This window comes from Peromyscus leucopus, chromosome 3 (genome assembly GCF_004664715.2).
Source record: "Peromyscus leucopus breed LL Stock chromosome 3, UCI_PerLeu_2.1, whole genome shotgun sequence".
Taxonomy (NCBI): Eukaryota; Metazoa; Chordata; class Mammalia; order Rodentia; family Cricetidae; genus Peromyscus; species Peromyscus leucopus.
In genome coordinates, this window is record NC_051065.1 from 73039249 (window position 1) to 73058897 (window position 19649).

The 19649-nt window shown below is 41.3% G+C and overlaps 1 protein-coding gene across 4 annotated transcripts in view; it reads left to right on the forward strand.

Annotated features, from left to right (window-relative positions):
- Plekha8 (pleckstrin homology domain containing A8) overlaps nucleotides 1-19649 on the forward strand; it is a 51637-nt gene that overhangs the window by 19576 nt on the left and 12412 nt on the right. Inside the window, exons 2-13 of one of the 4 annotated variants that reach the window (XM_037203766.1) lie at nucleotides 575-691; nucleotides 2153-2308; nucleotides 3541-3665; nucleotides 5908-6066; nucleotides 6979-7019; nucleotides 8615-8772; nucleotides 10615-10771; nucleotides 11041-11126; nucleotides 13381-13439; nucleotides 14337-14426; nucleotides 15016-15086; nucleotides 16690-16842. In XM_037203766.1, coding sequence (XP_037059661.1) covers nucleotides 575-691; nucleotides 2153-2308; nucleotides 3541-3665; nucleotides 5908-6066; nucleotides 6979-7019; nucleotides 8615-8772; nucleotides 10615-10771; nucleotides 11041-11126; nucleotides 13381-13439; nucleotides 14337-14426; nucleotides 15016-15086; nucleotides 16690-16705 — 1235 coding nt within the window. In that variant the 3' untranslated portion in view covers nucleotides 16706-16842. Of the gene's footprint in view, nucleotides 1-574; nucleotides 692-2152; nucleotides 2309-3540; nucleotides 3666-5907; nucleotides 6067-6978; nucleotides 7020-8614; nucleotides 8773-10614; nucleotides 10772-11040; nucleotides 11127-13380; nucleotides 13440-14336; nucleotides 14468-15015; nucleotides 15087-16689; nucleotides 16843-19649 lie in introns of those variants that run through there. The other 3 variants (XM_037203765.1, XM_037203767.1, XM_028864123.2) reach the window with 3 other exon arrangements.

The window sequence follows — 19649 nt, forward strand, 5'->3', positions numbered from 1 at the left end:
ATAATTCTTAGACAAAGGGGATGGATGTGTGAGAACAATGATGTTCAGGACAGTAATTGTCTTAAAAAATTAAGAATCACAGATTACTAGAACTGTGTTAAAGGTGGAGGCAGGGAATGAAAATAAAAATCTTGTGTAAGTCTTATTACATATCACCGTCACTTTTTGTTTTTGAGACAGAGTTTCTTTGTGTAACAGTCTTGGCTGTCCCGGAACTCACTCTGTAGACCAGGCTGGCCTTGAACTTACAGAGAACTGCTTGCCCCACCTTCCAAGTGCTGGGGTTAAAAGCGTGCCACCACTGCCCGACTTCACCATCACTTCTTTATTCCTGATCCTTCCCAACTTCTTTATCTCATGTGACTAAAGTATATACCTGTAGGACTGTTTGTTTCTCATTTTACCAGAATAGGTTAAAATGGACAAGTCTTGTTTAACCCGTGTCCTTCTTAGAAGCAATGAAAAAGGCTTCACATCTGGGACTTGGTCCCATTGGACTTAGGTCCCATTTTTATGCCTGGGTTGACACCTTACACACCAGCAGTAATTGTGCCGGCTTTTCCCCTGTTTTTAGGTTGGCAGCCTCGATGGTTCCTTCTTTGTGGGGGAATACTGTCCTATTACGATTCTCCTGAAGATGCCTGGAAGGGTTGTAAAGGGAGCATCCAGATGGCAGTTTGTGAGATTCAAGGTGAGTGACAAGCAGCTTACAACTTGTATTTTTCTTTATACCTCCCTAGAAGAATGACAAAGTCCTGGCCCTGCATGCCTTTCTCTGCTGTTCCTGTAGTACACACTGGGTTGTGAGGTACAGTGTCCTTGCAGCAGAGCCTCGGGAAGAAATCTAAAACTGCAGCCAGCCTTTTCAGGATGGGTTAAGTCAGAATAATGAGAGCAGCAGTTTCACACTCAGACAGTACCCATTCCTTTCCTGCTCACCTGGGGCTGGAGATTGTAAGGTGTCGGTGATTTTACTGTAACATGAAATGCTTTTTGTGTTTAAATCAGGATAGACATACATACCCATCTGCCCAACCCTCCTCCCAATCAAAATAAGCAAATACCTACAGGGCCAACACATAGCCTTTACTTCTTAGCTTTAGACTCTTGGACAGTGAGATGTGTGGCTGAGAAGAAAACTATTCTATGGGAATTTGGGGAAAGTGAAGGAGAACATGTTTTGCTAGTTTCTTCTCTGGAAGGGGTTCTAAGACCCACACTTAGGCCTGACTGCTGAAGGAAAGTAGAAAAGGGGAAATAGGTTCTTGATTCCCAGTAACTACAAGGAGATAAAGATTGTACCCTTGCTCATTAAAGGTATATTGTTCTGTTTTCTGTTGCCATGATAAAATACTCAAGTATGGGTAATGTAAAGAAAATCATTTTAGTTATCTAATACTATTAGAATATGAAAGTCTAAAATAGAAGAGTGCTAACTCTGGCTAGAGCACACTGGGTAGGTCATACCATGGCAGATGACATCATGATGATAGACTGTAGGGAAGGCAGGTATCACATAGGAAGCCAGAGAAACCAGGGAGGAGGCTTTGTTCCTGTATAATGACCCCCCTCAAGTACTAATCGGAACCCCGTGAGAACTGTGTAATTACCTCCCAAGTGCTAGGATTAAAGGTGTATGCTACTACACCCTGCAAGGTTTCCCTTCCTGATCAACAAAGCTGTCTAGAACTTAATGTCACTAAAAGAGTTGGTAAGGACTGACCCGTCTCTGAAGAAGCTTCAGGAGGCTGGAAAGGTGGCTCAGTGGTTAAAAGCACTTGCTGCCCAATAATAGGGACTGGAATTTAGATCCCAGCACCCATGTAATAAGCTAGGCATCCAGCATACTGCTGTAACCCCAGATCTGAGTAGGACAGACACAGGAGGGTCTCTGGGGCTTGCTGGCTGCTACCTTAGCTATGAGAACACATGTGCAGGGAGAGGCTCTGCCCCAAAGGAATAGTTAGAGTGATAGAGGAGAATAGCTGACCTCTTCTGGCCTTGGCATACACACAGGCATATGCACCCCCCACACATGTGCACACATAAGTGCACAGATAAGTGCATAATAAATCTTAATAAAACAGAAAGTTGGGGTGAAACTGCCCAGGCAGTTCTTACCTAGTCTGATCCCCTCCTTCATTGCTCCTAGTTCATTCTGTGGATAACACTCGCATGGACCTGATCATCCCTGGGGAACAGTATTTCTACCTAAAAGCCAGAAGTGTGGCAGAGAGACAGCGGTGGCTGGTGGCCCTAGGGTCTGCTAAGGCCTGCCTGACAGATAGTAGGACCCAGAAGGAAAAAGGCAAGTACTGATGGTTCCCTTGTCTGAGAACCTTGGGAATTGCCCAGAGGCATCTCTGGGTTCCCTCACCCAGCATTTGATATTGTTGGAATGCTATGTGTCTAAGCAGAACTTACACCAGGGTCCCTACCTAATTCTAATTCTGCTTTCTTAGTGTGGTAGAAAACATGAAGACTTTGGAGCCAGACACACCTGGCTTGAATGATGTATCAGTACTTCACAATTGTGTGATTCTGCCACAGGTCACTTGATTTTTCTGAGCTTCATTCACCTCATCTTTGCAAAGGTGATGGTTTCTGCCATGGACCGATGACTCTGAGGTCTGGTGATGACATGAAATGGGTATCACAAAATTTGGTGTAGAGTGGGCGATCCAGAGAAGCCTAGAGTCAGGGTGCTTTCTATTGTCTCCTCTATGGTGGGTGGATACTTAATTACCATGTTGCTGCTGCTTAATGCTCATTGATATCACTTGGTCTGGGCACCATGGCAGGCCTTCCTTGCACTGGCTAAGAGTGTCAAGGCTTACTTCCTAGCCCCTGGTTGCTACTGTCACAGATCCACAAGCCTGTGTGTACACTTGAAGAGATTGGCTGTGCTGAGGGAGCCTTCCATGTGACAGATGGAGAAGTTCCTAACTCTTCAGGTAGACACAATAAAGTGGCCTCTTCCTTAGTTGTTTTGGTGCTAAATCAGGAACAAATTCTTGAAGCTGTTGGCTGGACACAAAGCAGGTGATAATGTGTAACACTTTTATGAAAAAACAGAAGTGGCAGCAATTGTTTCTGATCCCTTAGCACCAAGGTGGTTGCAGAGCCTTACTGGTAACAGCTAGGTGCCATTAACCCTGGTGGGTGTATGTAGAACCACTCCTCAGACAGAACCCTGTTTCCAGTGGGCAGATCACTATGACCCCATATTACAGAGAGGTGAACTCAGACCAGAACTCTGGGCTCTGGCTCTGTTCCCAGTTCTCAGGAGAGAGCCTCCCCATACTCTTCTCTTTCTGAACCTGTGATTGATTGTTCAGTACATTACCTCAAGAAATAGCTGGGATATGCCCTCTTTCTATTTTCGTTCGTCCCATATCTTTACCTATCATATCTAAAACAAGTACGATAAACCTCATTTGAGGCATGAGTTACTTTCTCCACTTCTGTGCAGCTTACTAACTAGGGAATGGCTATTCCTTCTGGTAACTACTTTACCTTTTCTTGTTGTTGTTAACTTAGAATTTGCAGAAAACACTGAAAACTTGAAAACCAAAATGTCGGAACTAAGGCTATACTGTGACCTCCTTGTTCAGCAAGTAGATAAAACAAAAGAAGTGGCCACATCTGGTGTTGCTGACTCCGAGGTAAAGTGTTATTTTAGTGACGATGTTCCTGACATGCTACAGAAAAGTAATGTCAGATCGCCTATGGGCATTTATTCTCTACTAATTCCTGACTATCTTGGAATTGACTGTTCTTTAGAAGAAAGTGGCAGAATTCCACACAGAAATGCATGCATTGCAGTGCTTAGAAGCACACACTTTCTCACCCTCAAAGGAATGTAGGATTAATCCATAAAAACCCCATAATATGGGGGATTTTTAGCTTTAGTATTAATAAAAAAGAAAAAAAAAAAAGACCTTAATGAAGTATGTTTCTTCCCAGTTTGCACTGCTTTTTAAATAGCTAGTCTTCCCTGTCTAGCTGAACTCTGCTTACGTGTGCCTACTGAGATGTCTGCATGATGTCTGTCAATGCTGTCTGTCGTTCTTGGTGAGATTGACAGGACTGTACTCTGTCACAGTAAATGTGCTCTGAAACAGCCCCGTGCTTTCAGAGGTGGACACGTGGCTTTGTTCTGCCATCACCAGCAAGGTTCACTGTTTGTTTGTTTGTTTGTTTGTTTGTTTGTTTGTTTGTTTAGAGGCAGGATCTCACCGTTCAGCCCAGGCTAGTTTTGAACCTTCCTAGTGAAGCTTCCTGAATTCTGGGATTGCAGGCATGCGCCACCATGCCCAGCTGAGGATTGTTAATGAGGTTGCCCTTTACTGTCTCAAAACATCAGAAAAAGATCCATTAGGCTGTGTGAAATTATTCACTGAGGAAGAGAGGGTCTCTCCAGTGCCCTCACAGCAGCTATGAGCTACTCTGAGGAACCCAGAGCTTATGCCTAAGAGTGTCAATTCATTTTCTTAGGTGTTAGAACACCATGGCACTAATACTGTTTGGAAGTCTTTGTAATAAAACTTTCATTTACTTTCTTTGGCTTCTTATACTCATTCATCAGCTACCTTGTGTTTAGATACTGTGTTTGTGGGGATGAAGGAACAGAAAAACCAAAAGCCATTTCATTCCTGTTCTTGCAGGATTTATATTCTAGAGCATGGACTACCAATCTACAGGTTCTATATCTGGGGACATTTTGAATGTCAGGATTGAGGAAATGCCATTGGTATATAGTGTTTAGAAGCCAGGGGTACAGTTAAACATCTTACGATGAGCAGGAGAATTTTGCCTCACCCCTGCAAGCAGCAGACAGAAAGACTGTCTTAGTCATTATACTATTGCTGTGAAGAGACACCATGACCAAAGCAAAGCTTATAAGAGAAAGCATTTGGTTGGGGCTTGCTTACAGTTTCAGAGGTTTAGTACATTATCATCATAGCAGAGAGCATGGGGGAATGTAGATGGACATGGTGCTGTAGAAGTAGCTGAGAGTTCTGCTTATGGATCTACAGGTGGCAGGAAGGGAGAGACACTGGGCCTGGATTGGGCTTTTGAAACTTCAAAGCCCACTTCCCAGTGACATGTTTCCTCCAACAAGGCCATACCTATTCCAACAAGGCCACACCTTCTAATCCTTCCCAAGTAGTGCCACTCTCTGATGACTAAGCATTCAAATATATGAGCCTATAGGCCCATTCCTATTCAAACCACCACACAGACATACACATACATACTAACTAACCCAAAGTCTCAGTGGTGCCAGCGTAGAAGCCTGATCTAGAGAGAAGGAAAACTGTGAACATAGCAGTCTGTAATTGAAGAAAGTGCTCACAGTGAAAGCCTTGAGAACTCGATAACAAATACGGATTGCAACCAACAGCACCGCCTGGGACCTTTATTAAAAATACATATCATCTCCCCAATCTCTAGTCAAGAGTGTGGTTCCAGAAGTTTCTTGAACACCTTACTCATATCAATATCCAGATGCAAAACACCCAGACAAGTAAACTACTTTAGAAGAAAAAAGTACTTATTAGGTGTTTAAATAAATTCCAGTTACCATAACACCCACCAAATCACCCACACTGGGAGCAAACAGTACATAGCGCCTGCATCTATGCCCCGTACCTAGCGCTGTACTAGCTTACAGTGCAGAGCCAAAGGAAGTTGCCATTAGCTGGAGCAGTGAGGCTGTGTATGATAACAGATAACTTGGGCCAGTTCATTACTGTTGTTTATCATCATGTGCATATTTATCCAGCAACATCTTGATTGTGTTCATTAGTATTGTTTTGTGAATATAAAGCTCACAAGAGATAATGCAATTGAGTTTTTCATTATGTAGCAAGACAAAAGACTCTATTTCTGATTGTTATGTAGGAGGGAATCGATGTGGGAATGCTGCTGAAATCAACCTGCAACACATTCCTGAAGACCCTGGAGGAATGCATGCAGATTGCAAATGCAGCCTTCACCTCGGAACTGCTCTACCATACGCCCCCAGGATCCCCTCAGCTAGCGGTGCTTAAGTCCAACAAGGTAAAACCACCCAGCTCAGTTTCTCTCCAGAAACATTATGGAATGTTAAAAGTTAAAGGACACATCCTTTCAGGGTTAATACTGCTTTTAGAGCAGTTTGCCTTATTTACACTTTCATATCTGCCCTTGGTCCCCTATGTCTAGTTGGTTATTTTTAGCAGTTTGACTCTTCATACACTTCTCTACTGTAGCCTCTTTTCTATGACCCCAAAGAGTCTTGTCTAGAATACCGTTACCCTTACTAGTCATAGTCAGCCTGGCCCTTCCATTAGTCAACAGTAATGAAGTGTAATTTGGGTTTTATCTAAACCTTGCAATCATTCCCTCATGACCTATAAGCTCAGACCAAAACTTTTGTAGCCCCTTCCTGTATCACCCATTTTCCCCTTGACAGTGCCTAGCCTGAATGTACTGTTCCTTATGCCATTTTCCAGTGCTGAGAATGCTCTCTCAGCTTCTCTCCCAGATCAGCCCCTACTCGTCTTCCATTAAGTCTTCCATCAGTCCCTATATTGGACTAAGAACACCTCCTCTCTTTCACTTCCCTATTCCCTAACTTCTGTTGAAGTTGACTTAAGGGCAGGAATGTCTGTAATGCTTACCTTCATGCCTCTAGTGTTGGGTATAATGCTTCACCATAATTTGCTATCTATTAATGCTGAATAAGGCTAACAAATTACAAAAAATGTTAATCACTAGGAATTTGGCTATGATAATGAGGTCTTTCAAAACCCCATCTTCCTTTCCTAAGATATTTGGATGCACTTTGTTTGGAGGGACCCTAGAATTCTTTCTTTGAGGAGGGCAATATATATTATAGCTGTATTGACCACTTTCCTATGTGATGATGTTCTAAATAACACTGCTGCAATTTAACACATGAACTTTCATTTCTTTGCTTTTTTTTTAAAGATGAAACATCCTGTCATACCAATTCATAATTCATTGGAAAGGTATAGTAAACTCTTGTTTTTCTTCCTTCTAGAAGTTAGAAATCTATATACACTGTGATCCTATTTTTAAAGAAGCAGTGGTATAGTGATGGTGATTTGAGATGGTACCAGAAGCAAACTACCTGACTTCCCTCTGTGTGAAGCTAAACTACAAGTGGGGGTGGCAGAATTGGGCATATGTGGCTGTTTCCCTAGGAAATCGAGTCTTGCCATCACATCCGCTGACTTAGTCTGTCTAGAGTTGCTGAAAGTTAGAAGGGGTCTTGTAGAAGAGCTGAATGTTGGCTGCAATGTGCTTTTCCCCAGGAAAACTAGTGCTCCTCCTCTGTTTTATTTAGAAATGAGAATCTTAAATAGCTCTATAAGTTGATGGGTAACTTGCTAGTAAAATCTAGACTAGTATCATTACTATAAATGATTCTTTGATTTAAAAAATGTATACACGGGGTGCAAGTTTATGTAGCTCAGTGGTACAGTGCTCACTTAGCATGTGTGTGGCCTTGAGTCCTATCTACAGCACCACCAAGAAAGGAAAAGCTCCCATTACACAGTTGTCAGGGTCTTTACTCATCAAGAGTAAAGTTGTGTAGGCACTCCCATGAATTCACATAGTACAAATAATCCTTTTAAATTGTTAATAGTTCATCCCTTTATATGCTGTCGATATATGGTGTGTTCGTGTGCATGTGCATGTGTGTATGTGTTTTGATTTGTTACTGCAAAGATAGTCCTCAATGTGGTTGTCGCTAATTTTTTCCTTTTCAGATATTTTTACTAGAAACATTTTTGTCACTTTCTATTTCTTTTGAGACTTTAGCTCTATGTATGTCCACAGTTTGAACTGTGAGTTTGTGTATGCATTTGAAATAATTTTTTTTTTCTAGATTTGCTAGAATCATTATGTGGCTTGGATGCTGTCCTGTTACTGCTTTAATTTGACTGGGTATATTGCATCCCTTTAACAGAATCAGTTGGTTCACTTAAGTGTTAAACAGCTTTTTCTGCTCCCCTGATGGGTACTCAGTCCCTCGGATGCACTGATCCTCCTGCTGACAGGAGAAGTTTATGCTGGCCACAGCTGGAGCTTCAGACAGTTAACTGCTAAGCAAACATGTTTAAGTAGCCAGTGTGATGAGGAAAACCTCCCAGGGAGAAGTTGAGGAATGTCAACTAAGTGTTAACTGTGGCACCTGGAGAAAGCTTATTGCACACTAAAAAGCTGCCCTGAGCATTTCCTGATGCTAGTGGAAGCAAGGGGATTGAGTCACATGGTACAGGAAAGCCAGTAAGGCTCCTCTATCTATCTATCTATCTATCTATCTATCTATCTATCTATCTATCTATCTATCTATCTATCTAAAAAGAGGGTCTTAATCTATAGGGTAGGATGATGGCAGTCTTTTTACCTCCACCTCCTAAGTGAAGGAATTACAGTGTACTTGCCTTGGTGTCTGTGGAGACTGAGAGGTTTGGCTTAGTTTAAGAAATCTGTTTTTAATCAGTGTTTGGTGATTGTGGATCTTCCCATCCTTTAGAGTAATATCTGGGCAACCTATGGCAAATCACAGCAATTTCTTTTAAACCATATGTTTTAGGCAGATGGAATTGAACAACTGTGAAAATGGATCTTTAAATATGGAAGTAAATGGTGATGAAGAAATTCTAATGAAAACCAAGAGTTCCTTGTATTTGAAATCCACAGAGGTAGATTGCAGCATGTCAAGTGAAGAAAATACAGATGATAATGTGACAGGTAATGTCAAAAGAAAGCTTGGCAGGCTGTATTGAACAATAGATTTAGGGTCTGCCTAACACACAGGAGGGCACCGATCAGATTAACCTCCAAACAGTGTGCTGCTGATCTAAGGGAGCTTGCTACTGCAGGTGACATAACTGTACAGCATTCTGTTACTCCATCCAACACTGTTTAGAGGAAATACCGAGTTCTTGGCACTGATGCTCATGGCTGTGTTTTGGTGGGTGTAAATGGTTCACTGACTTTCCCACAATATCTCAGTCTTTTGAACCCAGACTGTAATGTCAGACTTGGTATGTAACATTAGAGCAGCTAAGTTTTTCAATCTCCTGGTTTCTAGTAGGGCCTGAGGATGTCACAGTTTACCAACTACCAAACTTCTGTGAGTTAATCAAGCCAAATTCCAGGTAATACATGTGTAGTTGGGAATAATGTCCTTTCAAATTTACTAATTGCACTGGCACTAATCACAAAGCTCTGTCTTCATGTCAGCCAGATTAACTATACTAGAACTTGTAGTTGTGTGTTAAGTGCTTACTAAATGATTTTAAGTCTGAGTACTTAACTCAAATTAAGTTAATTTCTTCTCTGGCTGTCTTAAAAGATTCTCTTATTTTTCTAGCCCAGTCAAGTTTTTTTTCTTTTTTTTAATTGTATTAATCCTAGAAGCTGTTAGATAATGATCTAAGAAAAGTAACATACAACCCTTAAAAGTCTGATCTCTTGAGTAAAGATTCTCTGTAGGAATCTATGGTTACAGACCAGTCAGATTTAAAGGGAAACCTTTGAACAGGGTTCTTTATGACATGATAACAGTTTTCATGTGTTATGTTTATACTGTGTAAAGTCATCCAAACACTGATTAGCAAATAATCTGAGTACTCTAAGGGAGTAGTTTGCTTTCTACAATCCTGTGGTTTTGATTATCCAATCAATGAATAACATTGTTCTAATGCCCTTTTCTATTTAAAAACACCTATGTGGTCTAGATAAACATTGAGCTCAGAGCAGGCATCAGGCATCAACTGTAACTCATGTTTAAATGAAGCTTTTCCACACACATACTCTCTCCATGGAGATGTATCTCAGACTTCTTGTATTTTTGCACCTCAGTCAGTATTACTGCCTGGAGCCTTCTTATATTACAAAATTAGTAACAAAAGGCACATGCATGCAAAACCATGGCAGTAAATAAAGGCTTTTGTGGTTTGAGATTTTAAGCAGGACAGACACCTAAGTTTGTACCACCCTGTGCTTTCAGGATTACTTGAAAAGTACCACAAGTCTTGATTTGGGAGTCACAAGTAAATGTTAGCAAGTGGGCAAATCCACAGACAAAGAATATACTTACAACCAGGACTGTCTATATTTTTAGGAGAAAGATATTAGAAACCACTAAATACCTCTCAAATTGCTATAACTGGTACCAGGAGGTCCTTAAAATCACATTTCAGGGGCCAGCCAGCAAGATTACTCAGTGGGTAAAGGCACTTGCCCCTCAGCCTGATGATCCAGGTTGGATTCCCTAGCATGCATATGGTGGAAGGAGAGAACCCACTCCTCCAAGTTGTCCTCTGACCTCACACATATACAAAATATATAAACAATACATCATGTTTTTGAAGAGTACTGAACAATAATGAAGTAATGGTTATGCACTGATGACTGAAAACAAGATATACATCTGTTCTTCAGGTGCACATACGTGCGTGCATATGTGCATGCATGTGTGTACATACGTTTCCTGTTCTATGTTTTAGAAATTTTACTAATTGATTATGTGTTAATTTTTATACTAAATATATAAGAACTTAGTGATAGGCATTGTTTACTTTGTAGTCCAAGGTGAGATACTGAAGGAAGATGGAGAGAAAAACCTGGGGAATCATGACAGTGAGCTGGCACAGCCTGGATCAGACTCAGTTTGCTCACCAGAATTCGTCTGGGAAGACAGCGAAGAAGTTATCCCAACTTTCTTTAGTGCCATGAGTGCCAGGTATTCCAGGCCCTTTAAACTCCCTGGCAATCAGACTCCAGTTTCCCTTTTGAGAAATCAGTTGTGGTGGCATATTTGGATTATGAGAGTGGATTATCTCCAAATAATTATGTTAATGGATTGTTTCATAATAGAAAAATAATGTCTGGGGCTACTCATGAAATCAGGCAAAGTGGTTTTCCCTAAAAAAATGTTTTTGTGACATCTCTGAACTGCAGAGTTCTGATGTGGTTTTAATCTTCCGTTCTCCATGTCACCAAATTGTTCAGCTTTAGTGACATTGAACTTCTGGAAGACAGTGGCATTCCCACAGAAGCATTCTTGGCATCTTGTTATGCAGTGGTTCCAGTACTAGGTAAGACAGCTACAGTTTTATTATATTCATTAGTTTCTAGACTGTTTTTCCCATCATAGGTATTTCAAATGATATGTAAGTTGATCTTCTTAGCTTGCTCTTGACATCACATTCCACATAGTGAAAACTGTGTGACTTAAACACTCTTATATTTTCCCATCCCATTCTAATTGATTAAGTTATTGATCTTAGAGTGGTATAATGAAAACAGGGAATTCTGCTTTCTAGAGAATATACATACAAGCAAAGTGGAAGTAGTTCAGGAACAGACCTTCAAACCTATTGCTGCTATGGGGAAATATCTTACCAATCAAAAGAATTTTTTCAAAAAAAATTGGTGTGTGTACATGTATACATTTATGGTGTGTGTATATGCACATGTGTGCATAGGTATACAGTCATGTGGAGGCTGGAGGACAATCTTGAGTGGTCTTCCTTATGCCACTCATGTTATTTTTTGAGACAGAATTTCTTCCTGGTCTGTAGCTATACATGTAGGCTAGGTTGCCTGGCCAAAGAGCCCCAAGGAGCTTCCTGTATCTGCCTCCCCAGGGACCCTACCAGTATTGAGACAGTCAGCATGTGCCTCCATGCCCAGCCTTGGGGAGTGAAGGCAAGGGCTGGACAGCCATCTGCTCAGCCCGTCATCCATGTTGGAATTCCTTTTTGTATGTGTCATGATGTGAGGACTGAGGGTCATTTTTTCTTAATCATAATCTAGCTATTTAGGAATCATTTGCCAAGAAAACAGCCACCAATATCCTCTCATGTTGCTCTGGCCATCTGCTCCAGAACCTGTAGGCCTATAAAATGGGTCTCTTTTCTGTTCCCAGGATTTGTTTATATTTCCTTAGTGTCTTAATTATGTAAAGCTCAAAATCAGAAAATGTAAGTCTTCCACTTTTGTTTCTTTTCATGATTGTTGAGGCAATTCTAGGTCCTTTACAGGTGCGTATAGTTTTAGTTTTAAATTACATATTAAAGGATTTGATTAAAACTGCATTGAATTTGTAAGCCAGTCTGAGGAAAATGAATGTCTTACATAACATTATGTCTTATAGTCCATGAGTATGATATATATATATATATGTGTGTTATATGTGTATATATATACATATATATTCACACACACACACGTTTTCTCTACACATAGATATATAAAACATATAAATGGATACACACACACACTTTGGTTGTGTTTATTTTCTCTAAACAATGCTTTGTATAACTTTGTGTTTCATTAGGAATAAACTTTGGAGTTTTATGGGTTTGATACTATTTACATATGTAGCATTAATACATGTAGATACATTGTTGTATGCTAGTAGTTGTTTTTATAGCCATGAAATCAGATAATTTTATAAAATGCTTTTTCTGCAGCTATTGAAATTTATGTTTTTCTGGTAACTACCTATAATGAAGTATATTTTTACATTCATTTACATTCACTACTGTTTTGCTGTGTTTCTACCTCTCACTTTGTGTTCTGTTTTGCCTTTTTTTCTTCTTATTCTGGCTCTAGCCAGTGAAACTATTGCTCTTCAGTATGCTATTTTATTTCATATTTGGGGTTGTTTTTAGCTATGCTGTTTTGAACCTTTTTTTTTAAGATCAGCTAGATAATTTTTAGAATTCATTATTTTTTCTCTGCTGCTTTTATATTATACTTTAAAAGTAAAGATTATGTTTAGCAAACATAAATAAAATTAGAAAGTTAGATCTAGGAAAATTAAAATTAGTATAGTCAAACCACATGTAACTTTAAGTTTATAGAAGATACATTAAAATAGCAAAATAAAAATTAATATATCTTTTGAAACAAAACATATCTGAAACATGACATGTCATCGTTACAGAGAGCCGTTTACGAGGTGTTTTTTGTTCCTTGGTGCTATCTTTAAAATCTGATGGTGTATTTAGACTTTCAGTTTAGACTGTGCAATATTGAAAGTGCTCAGCCAACCTAAAGGACTTCAAATGGGTGCTCTAAATTTGTGAGGCATGTTCCTCAGACGTGCCACATAGGACCTCGTTCCTGTGACTCATCTCAAAGCTGCATGAGAGAAAAGCTGGGCAACAAGTCCAGTTCCAAAGCCTATGTTTAGAAAATGACTTAGAAGTCAGAATAATCTTGGGAGAAAGATCTTCTAACTGTGTTATTACTGTACAAATATTTTCTATTGCAATAATATATATAAATGTTTCCTACATTAAAAAAAACTTTCTCAAAAATGTGTCTGATCCTTTCTTTCAGACAAACTCGGTCCTACAGTGTTTGCTCCTGTGAAAATGGATCTTGTTGGAAATATCAAGGTGAATATACTGGCTTGTCTCTGTGGAGACTTGTCTATAAAGGAGTGGCTTTCATTCCTTCTGTGTTTGACAAGAGGAAATCAAAAAGGGAAAAGTCATTCACACTGGGAACTCTGAGTAGAGGAGTGGCTGGGGTGGCCCTGATAAGTGATAGAGACAAGCCTTTGGTAGGCTGGCCTATCAGTGGGAGGCACTCAGGTCAGCAATGATTGTATGCATTTTGGGGTTAAACAATAACAAGGTACATTTCTCCAAAAATTTGTCACTGCCAATATCTATTATTTGTCTGGGACTCAAAAGACCAACTTCCTGGTGCATCTGTGGAGCCATCAACAATAGGAAGTCTGAGCCTCCTTCTCAGAAAAGTGAGGATTGTTTATATTACATCCAACATTTATGGTTAAAATCGCTTTTTAAACCAGGCATGGTGGTGCATGCAAATCCTAGCACTTGAGTAGCAGAGGCATGAGGATCTCTGAGAGTTCAAGGCTAGCTTGGATTTAGAGTGATTTCCAATATAGCCAGGGCTATGTAGAGAGACCCTGTCTCAAAAATAAAGTACAGTCTGCACTGCTAGGTATGATATGTTGAGGAAGTTCTGTGGAAGTTTCCCAGCATGTTTGGAGAGGTGGAAAGGTACATGGAGCCACTCATGCAAGTGATTGTTCAGGTACCTCAGGAGCATTGTTTAAAACCTTTGGCTCTTGGTGCTAGTTAAAGCCTCATAGAACTCTTGGAATTTTTAAAATGTTTACCCTAAAAACATAAGGAAGATAGTAAAGTCTGGCTTTGGTTTCTTAGAAATCTTCTTGCTTATAGATTTGAATACTGATACTACTGGTAATGTTACCATTTTCATGGTAGGCAATAGTTCTGGTTTTTGTTTTTGTCTTCCAGAAGGTAAATCAGAAGTACATAACCAACAAGGAAGAGTTTACTACCCTCCAGAAGATAGTGCTGCATGAGGTGGAGGCTGATGTAGCTCAGGTTAGGAACTCTGCGACCGAAGCCCTCTTGTGGCTGAAGAGGTGAGGCTGTCAAGTGGAGCAAGGGCATGCTCCAGTTCAGCTCAGTTGAAATGGTACCAGCTCACTGTTGCCTTTGAGTGAGAGCTAACCAAAGGTTAGACCTTCCAGAAAGTCTGCTGAAGAGAACATCAGCTCGATAGTGACAAATATTGTTAATATTGGAAGTATTTGTAAGATCAGGATTATAGACAAGCAGCCAATGAGTTTCTCTTTGAGTGGCTTTCCATTTCAATGGCAAAGCCTGAGAAAACACTGAACTCACAACCAAAGTTTCTGAAGCCCTAAATCTGGTGTGGGGTTCTAGAATTTTCGTTTCTAATGAATTCTAGCTGATGCTAAAGCCACAGCCATAGCACTGTAATTTGAAAACACTGCTTTAGGAATGCTGAGGGAATGAGGTGGGTGTCCAGAGCTTTCTAATAGGAAGCCCATGAGAAAGGGCCTCTGTCCATCCTGCCTGCCCCTTGCCTTGCTTGAGACACTTAAATAGAAGCTAGCATCTGCCATCTGAACTTTGAAACTAATATTTTTTCTCTCTTTCATTTTAGAGGTCTCAAATTTTTAAAGGGCTTTTTGACAGAAGTGAAGAATGGGGAAAAAGATATCCAGACAGCACTGAGTAAGTGTGCTTCATCATATTCTGATAATCTGCAATGAAACTTGAGATGGAGGCCCTGGAGGTGGGAACAGAGCTTAGGGGACATTTCTGCTTCCATGGGTTTGATTTTCTTTTCTTTTTTAATTTCATTTTTATTCATTGCTTCTTATATGCTTTCTTTAAAAGGAACCTATGAGAATGTGACTTAATGGTAGAGCATTTACCTAGCATGTGTGAGGCCCTGGGTTCAATCCCTGTCTCATAAGAACAGAATAAAGGGAGGAAAGGAAAGTACCTGTGCAGTGACCACGTCCTCCAGGTTGGACTTGGTAAGAATCAGTTTATCACCCTAATTCATCATGAGGTTAGGTTTTCTTAAATGAGTCGGCAGGAATCAGTGTTTGAAGAGAAGTTCATGTTCGGGTGCAGGAAAGAAGGTGGGAGGGGAACCCTGAGGAGCTGGCCGTGGAGTGAGACTAGGGGCCAGCTATCATCCTGCACTCCTCCACATGTCCATTGTGTAGTGATAGAGCAAGATTGCAAGAAAGGCCTTTGTGCGAGGAGATTGACCTGGGTTTCCATCACAGCATGGTAACTAACATCAGGTGCTTCTTAGTAAGTAAATACTGATAGGTGGGCTATGGGGTGGTGCATCCATCCGAGTACTTTTGACAGACTAGACTTCATAGCATCTTCACAGTGCACTGATAATAACATGGCTGGATTCTCACTCTGTTGCATGAGTCTTTTTGTTTGCTTGCTTGGTTTGGTGTTACGGAGACACATAATTCCATGCCTCAGTCTCTCGGGTGCTGGAATGACAGGAATGTGCCAACACACCAAGCATAGCATAACTCTCGGGATATGCAGAGGGAGTGAAATTCTTGTTATTCTAAAGCCTGGATAATTATAGTGTTGAGACACAAAGTCAGGTATTAAGTAGCCAGGGTTATAAACAGAAAAGTGAGTTAATTCTGTGCCTTTGGGGAGGGCTACAATATTCTCTGTGGCACTTTTTTCATTTTCCTAGGAGGTATCTTCCCTCTTGGCACAAGTTGTGAGAGACTCTGCCCCTTTAAGGTTTGCCCATCTGTCCTGGCTGGAAACTGCTGGTGTGCCATGTGACAGTTGGGCTGACAGTTCTGCAGCACTTTAAAAATGGGCACAACTTAACTCCGTCAGTGCCATGTTACTCAGTGCAGAACCAAGATTATGAGATAGGAAAGTACTTGCGTCAGACCCCATAGTCGTCACATCACACACAACATTGGTAACCTACCAGAAGTAGGGCTTATTTGTCCAAATCAGAAGTAGAGAGCTCGTGTATCTCAGATGCCAAACCAAAAATTCCTCTTCAGACTGGCTTCTTAGCGTGGAAATTTCCTACTGGAAGGGTGCTTTACTGGAGAAAGGGCTAGAGATGATGTTCTGTGCCTGGAAGGCCGAACACGTGAGCCAGGACAGTGCTGATGGTGCTCTTTGCTGCAACTGGGAGAAATGGATCCCCATGCACACGGGGCTCTGCTTGTGAACAGGGGGCTTTGACCTTGAGGTTCAGCCCTTCAGTGCCATTCTGCATTTGTTTCTCCTCTAGTTGGAACTTTCTGTGTTTCTTTGTTTGCAGGCAGGGTCTCATGTAGCCTGGTGGCCTCCAACTCAATATGCTGCTGAGGATCCCCTTGGATTTCAGATCCTCCAGCCTCCAGCTCAAGTGATGGGATTATAGGCCTGTATCAGCACTCTTGGTTCATGCAGTGCTGGGGCTGGGAACTCAAACCCAGGGCTTCACACGTGCCAGGCAAGCACTCCGCCCACAAGCTGCACATCCCCCAGCACTCTGGCTGGAACGTTCACTTGAGTTGCAGACACGACCCAGAAGATGTTGACTCTGAAGAGAAACTTGGAAGGACAGATGCTGCTGTACGACTGAAAATGATCGTAGCCAGTCTTAGCTCTGCCTCCCCCACTCTCCCTTCAGTGCTGTTCTTGGAAAAGAAAGGGGAGCTGTGAATTCGATATTTCATTCTGACATTCAGGCTTATTTCAAAGATCTTGAATGGTGTCTTTGTAATAATGGTAGTTTCCACTGCCATTCACTGTGGGGAGCTAAAATACCCTAGCCACCTCCCCTTTCAGACATGGCTGCAAACAGACATGATTTAATTTTTAATTCTTGGACCCTTTCATACCTATGGTGTATTTTGCCTTTCTGTGTATGCTGCTGTCATCCTTTTCCACTCCTGCTGAACCCCTTCTCCACAAATGCATTCACACTTTGAATTCCCTTTTGGAAGTATAAAAGTCAGTGTTTAGCAGGAGGGCTTTAGAAAAGCCAGTCACAGACCCAGACTCTATGAGCTCTAGTTTGTCAGTGTGTGCTAAGGTTCTTAGGCACCCCATGCACGCTTGCTCACCCATGGCAAACATGGCCTTAAGAGGACCATGTACATTAAGTTGTTCACACCTTAAAGGCTCCTTGATACAGATTTCTTCTGGGACAGTGGCTTTGCTTGTCTCATTAAAATTACAGCCTTTGTAAGTGGAGGGGGTATCATGTCTGACTTGAGTTACGGTGGTTATGTAGATAAGAGTGTGTATGTGTGCAGGGTCCAGTGAGATGGCTCAGCAAGTAAAGGCACGAGCCACCAAGTCCAGTGACCTGATTTTGATCCCTGTAACCCACATGGTAGAACTCTCACAAGTTGTCCACTAACCCTCACATACGTTGTTATATATAAACACACAAATATAGCATAAAAATTTAAAGATTATGCAATTTATGTGCTGCATAGAAGCAAATTAGCTTGCTTCTTTCAATTCTAAAACTGCCTTACTTGATAACAGCTACTATTAAATAGTACCCAACTATAGCCATAACGGTAGCTTCTTGGTTTTTGTTTGCTTTGTTTTCTGGCAGTTCTAGGGATCAAACACATTCTAGGAGAGTGTTCTTACACTAAGCTGTGGAATAATTCCCAACACCTGGAGGAAGTCCTGAGCCTTACTCTGCACCCTTTGCTCTTGAGCTTGGAGTTGATGGGAGGGAAACATTTGGGTGGTCTCATTCAGCAGTGGTTCTGTGCTGTTAGTGTCTTCTGACACTCACTCAGGGGCATCTCAGAGCGCCAGATCCCAGCTGATAGGGTTAATGGTCTGCCCCAGGACTGAGCCATTTGTAGATGCCACAATAAAAAGGTTTTGAAAATCTGTCTTGGCCGGGGAAGTGCAAAAGCTGCCCTGGGGTTCTGAGCACCATTGTCCTAAATGTTACTTGCTCTGTAGTGTAACTCAGCAGGAAGGCAAATTCACACACCATGCCTCACGACAACTCCATAAATGCCAACCGAGATCTGGGCCAGAACAGGAAGAAAAGTTTAAAGGATACTAGGTCATATATTTAATGTGAAAGGCCATCCCAGACAAGGACAATTAAGTGAGAATGCAGAAGCAGGTATTTAAGATCAAATAAAAGCCTGACTAATTATTCTGAAAGCACGAAGGGGCAGGAATCCAGTTCTGCCCTTTGGAACTCCCAGCATGCCTTGTACTGGCAGGGTTGCCTAATGACAAGTTTGCTCATGATAGTGTCCAAAGTTGACATGGGGCATGTCTGGGTGCTTGTTCAGTATCTGCCCTTGGTTACTGAATTGATGCTTGCTCACATAGTTTTCATCACTAGAGCTTCACAAGAATTCATAGGAGTCTTTCTCAGTTTAGTTTTGGTTTCTTGAGACAGGGTCTCTCTGTAGTCCTGGCTGTCCTAGAGCTCACTGTGTAAACTAGTCTGACCTCAGACTCAGATCCACCTGCCACTGCCTCCCGAGTGCTGGGATTAAAGCTGTGTACCACTATGTCAGGTTCATTTATTTCTTTTAGAGGCAAAAAAAATACTAAATACTGCCAGATTACAGAGCACACCTTATGATAATGAGAGAGAATTTCAGTGAAGACTAATGCTTCTCATTATTTAACTTTCTCTGTGTAACCAAACTAGATCAGGTTAGACTTCATCTTATTTCAGTTCAATCTCACATGACACAGATACTTGCAGCCCTAGAAATCAGCTAAGAACTTTTGACTTTTTTTATGCATTTTTAGTTTATTTGTTGATAATGAATTTCGTCAGTGATCTTCCTCAGCTTTTGTGAGGACCCAGCCAAAAATGTATCTTCTCTTCTGCCTCATAGCATGTGGCTCCCATCTTGCAGGAGGAACACTCACTGTCAAGATCAAGGTGTAGACATGAGGAACAACCACTTCCTCTGACTGGGCCAGGTGGGAAGACACAGGTAGCATGTGGTACACCTGCTCCCTTGTCCTTAGGCCAGCTGCTCATGCTTTTAGACTCACAGTAATCTTGTCTTCTCTACTTCCTGCCCTTTAGAGGGAGGGCGTGGAGAAGGCTTTCTAAACTGTTTGATATGGTGGTTTAAATGGCACAATGCAGGAAATGTGAGCACTCAGAGGCTGATAGAACACTGACTCCAGAGTAGTTTGCCCAGCCAAGTGCTTTGTAGCTGAGGGCTTGGGACCGGAACAGCACTGTTTGCTGTATACTGTAAGGAAGTGAGTCTCGTTCTGTTA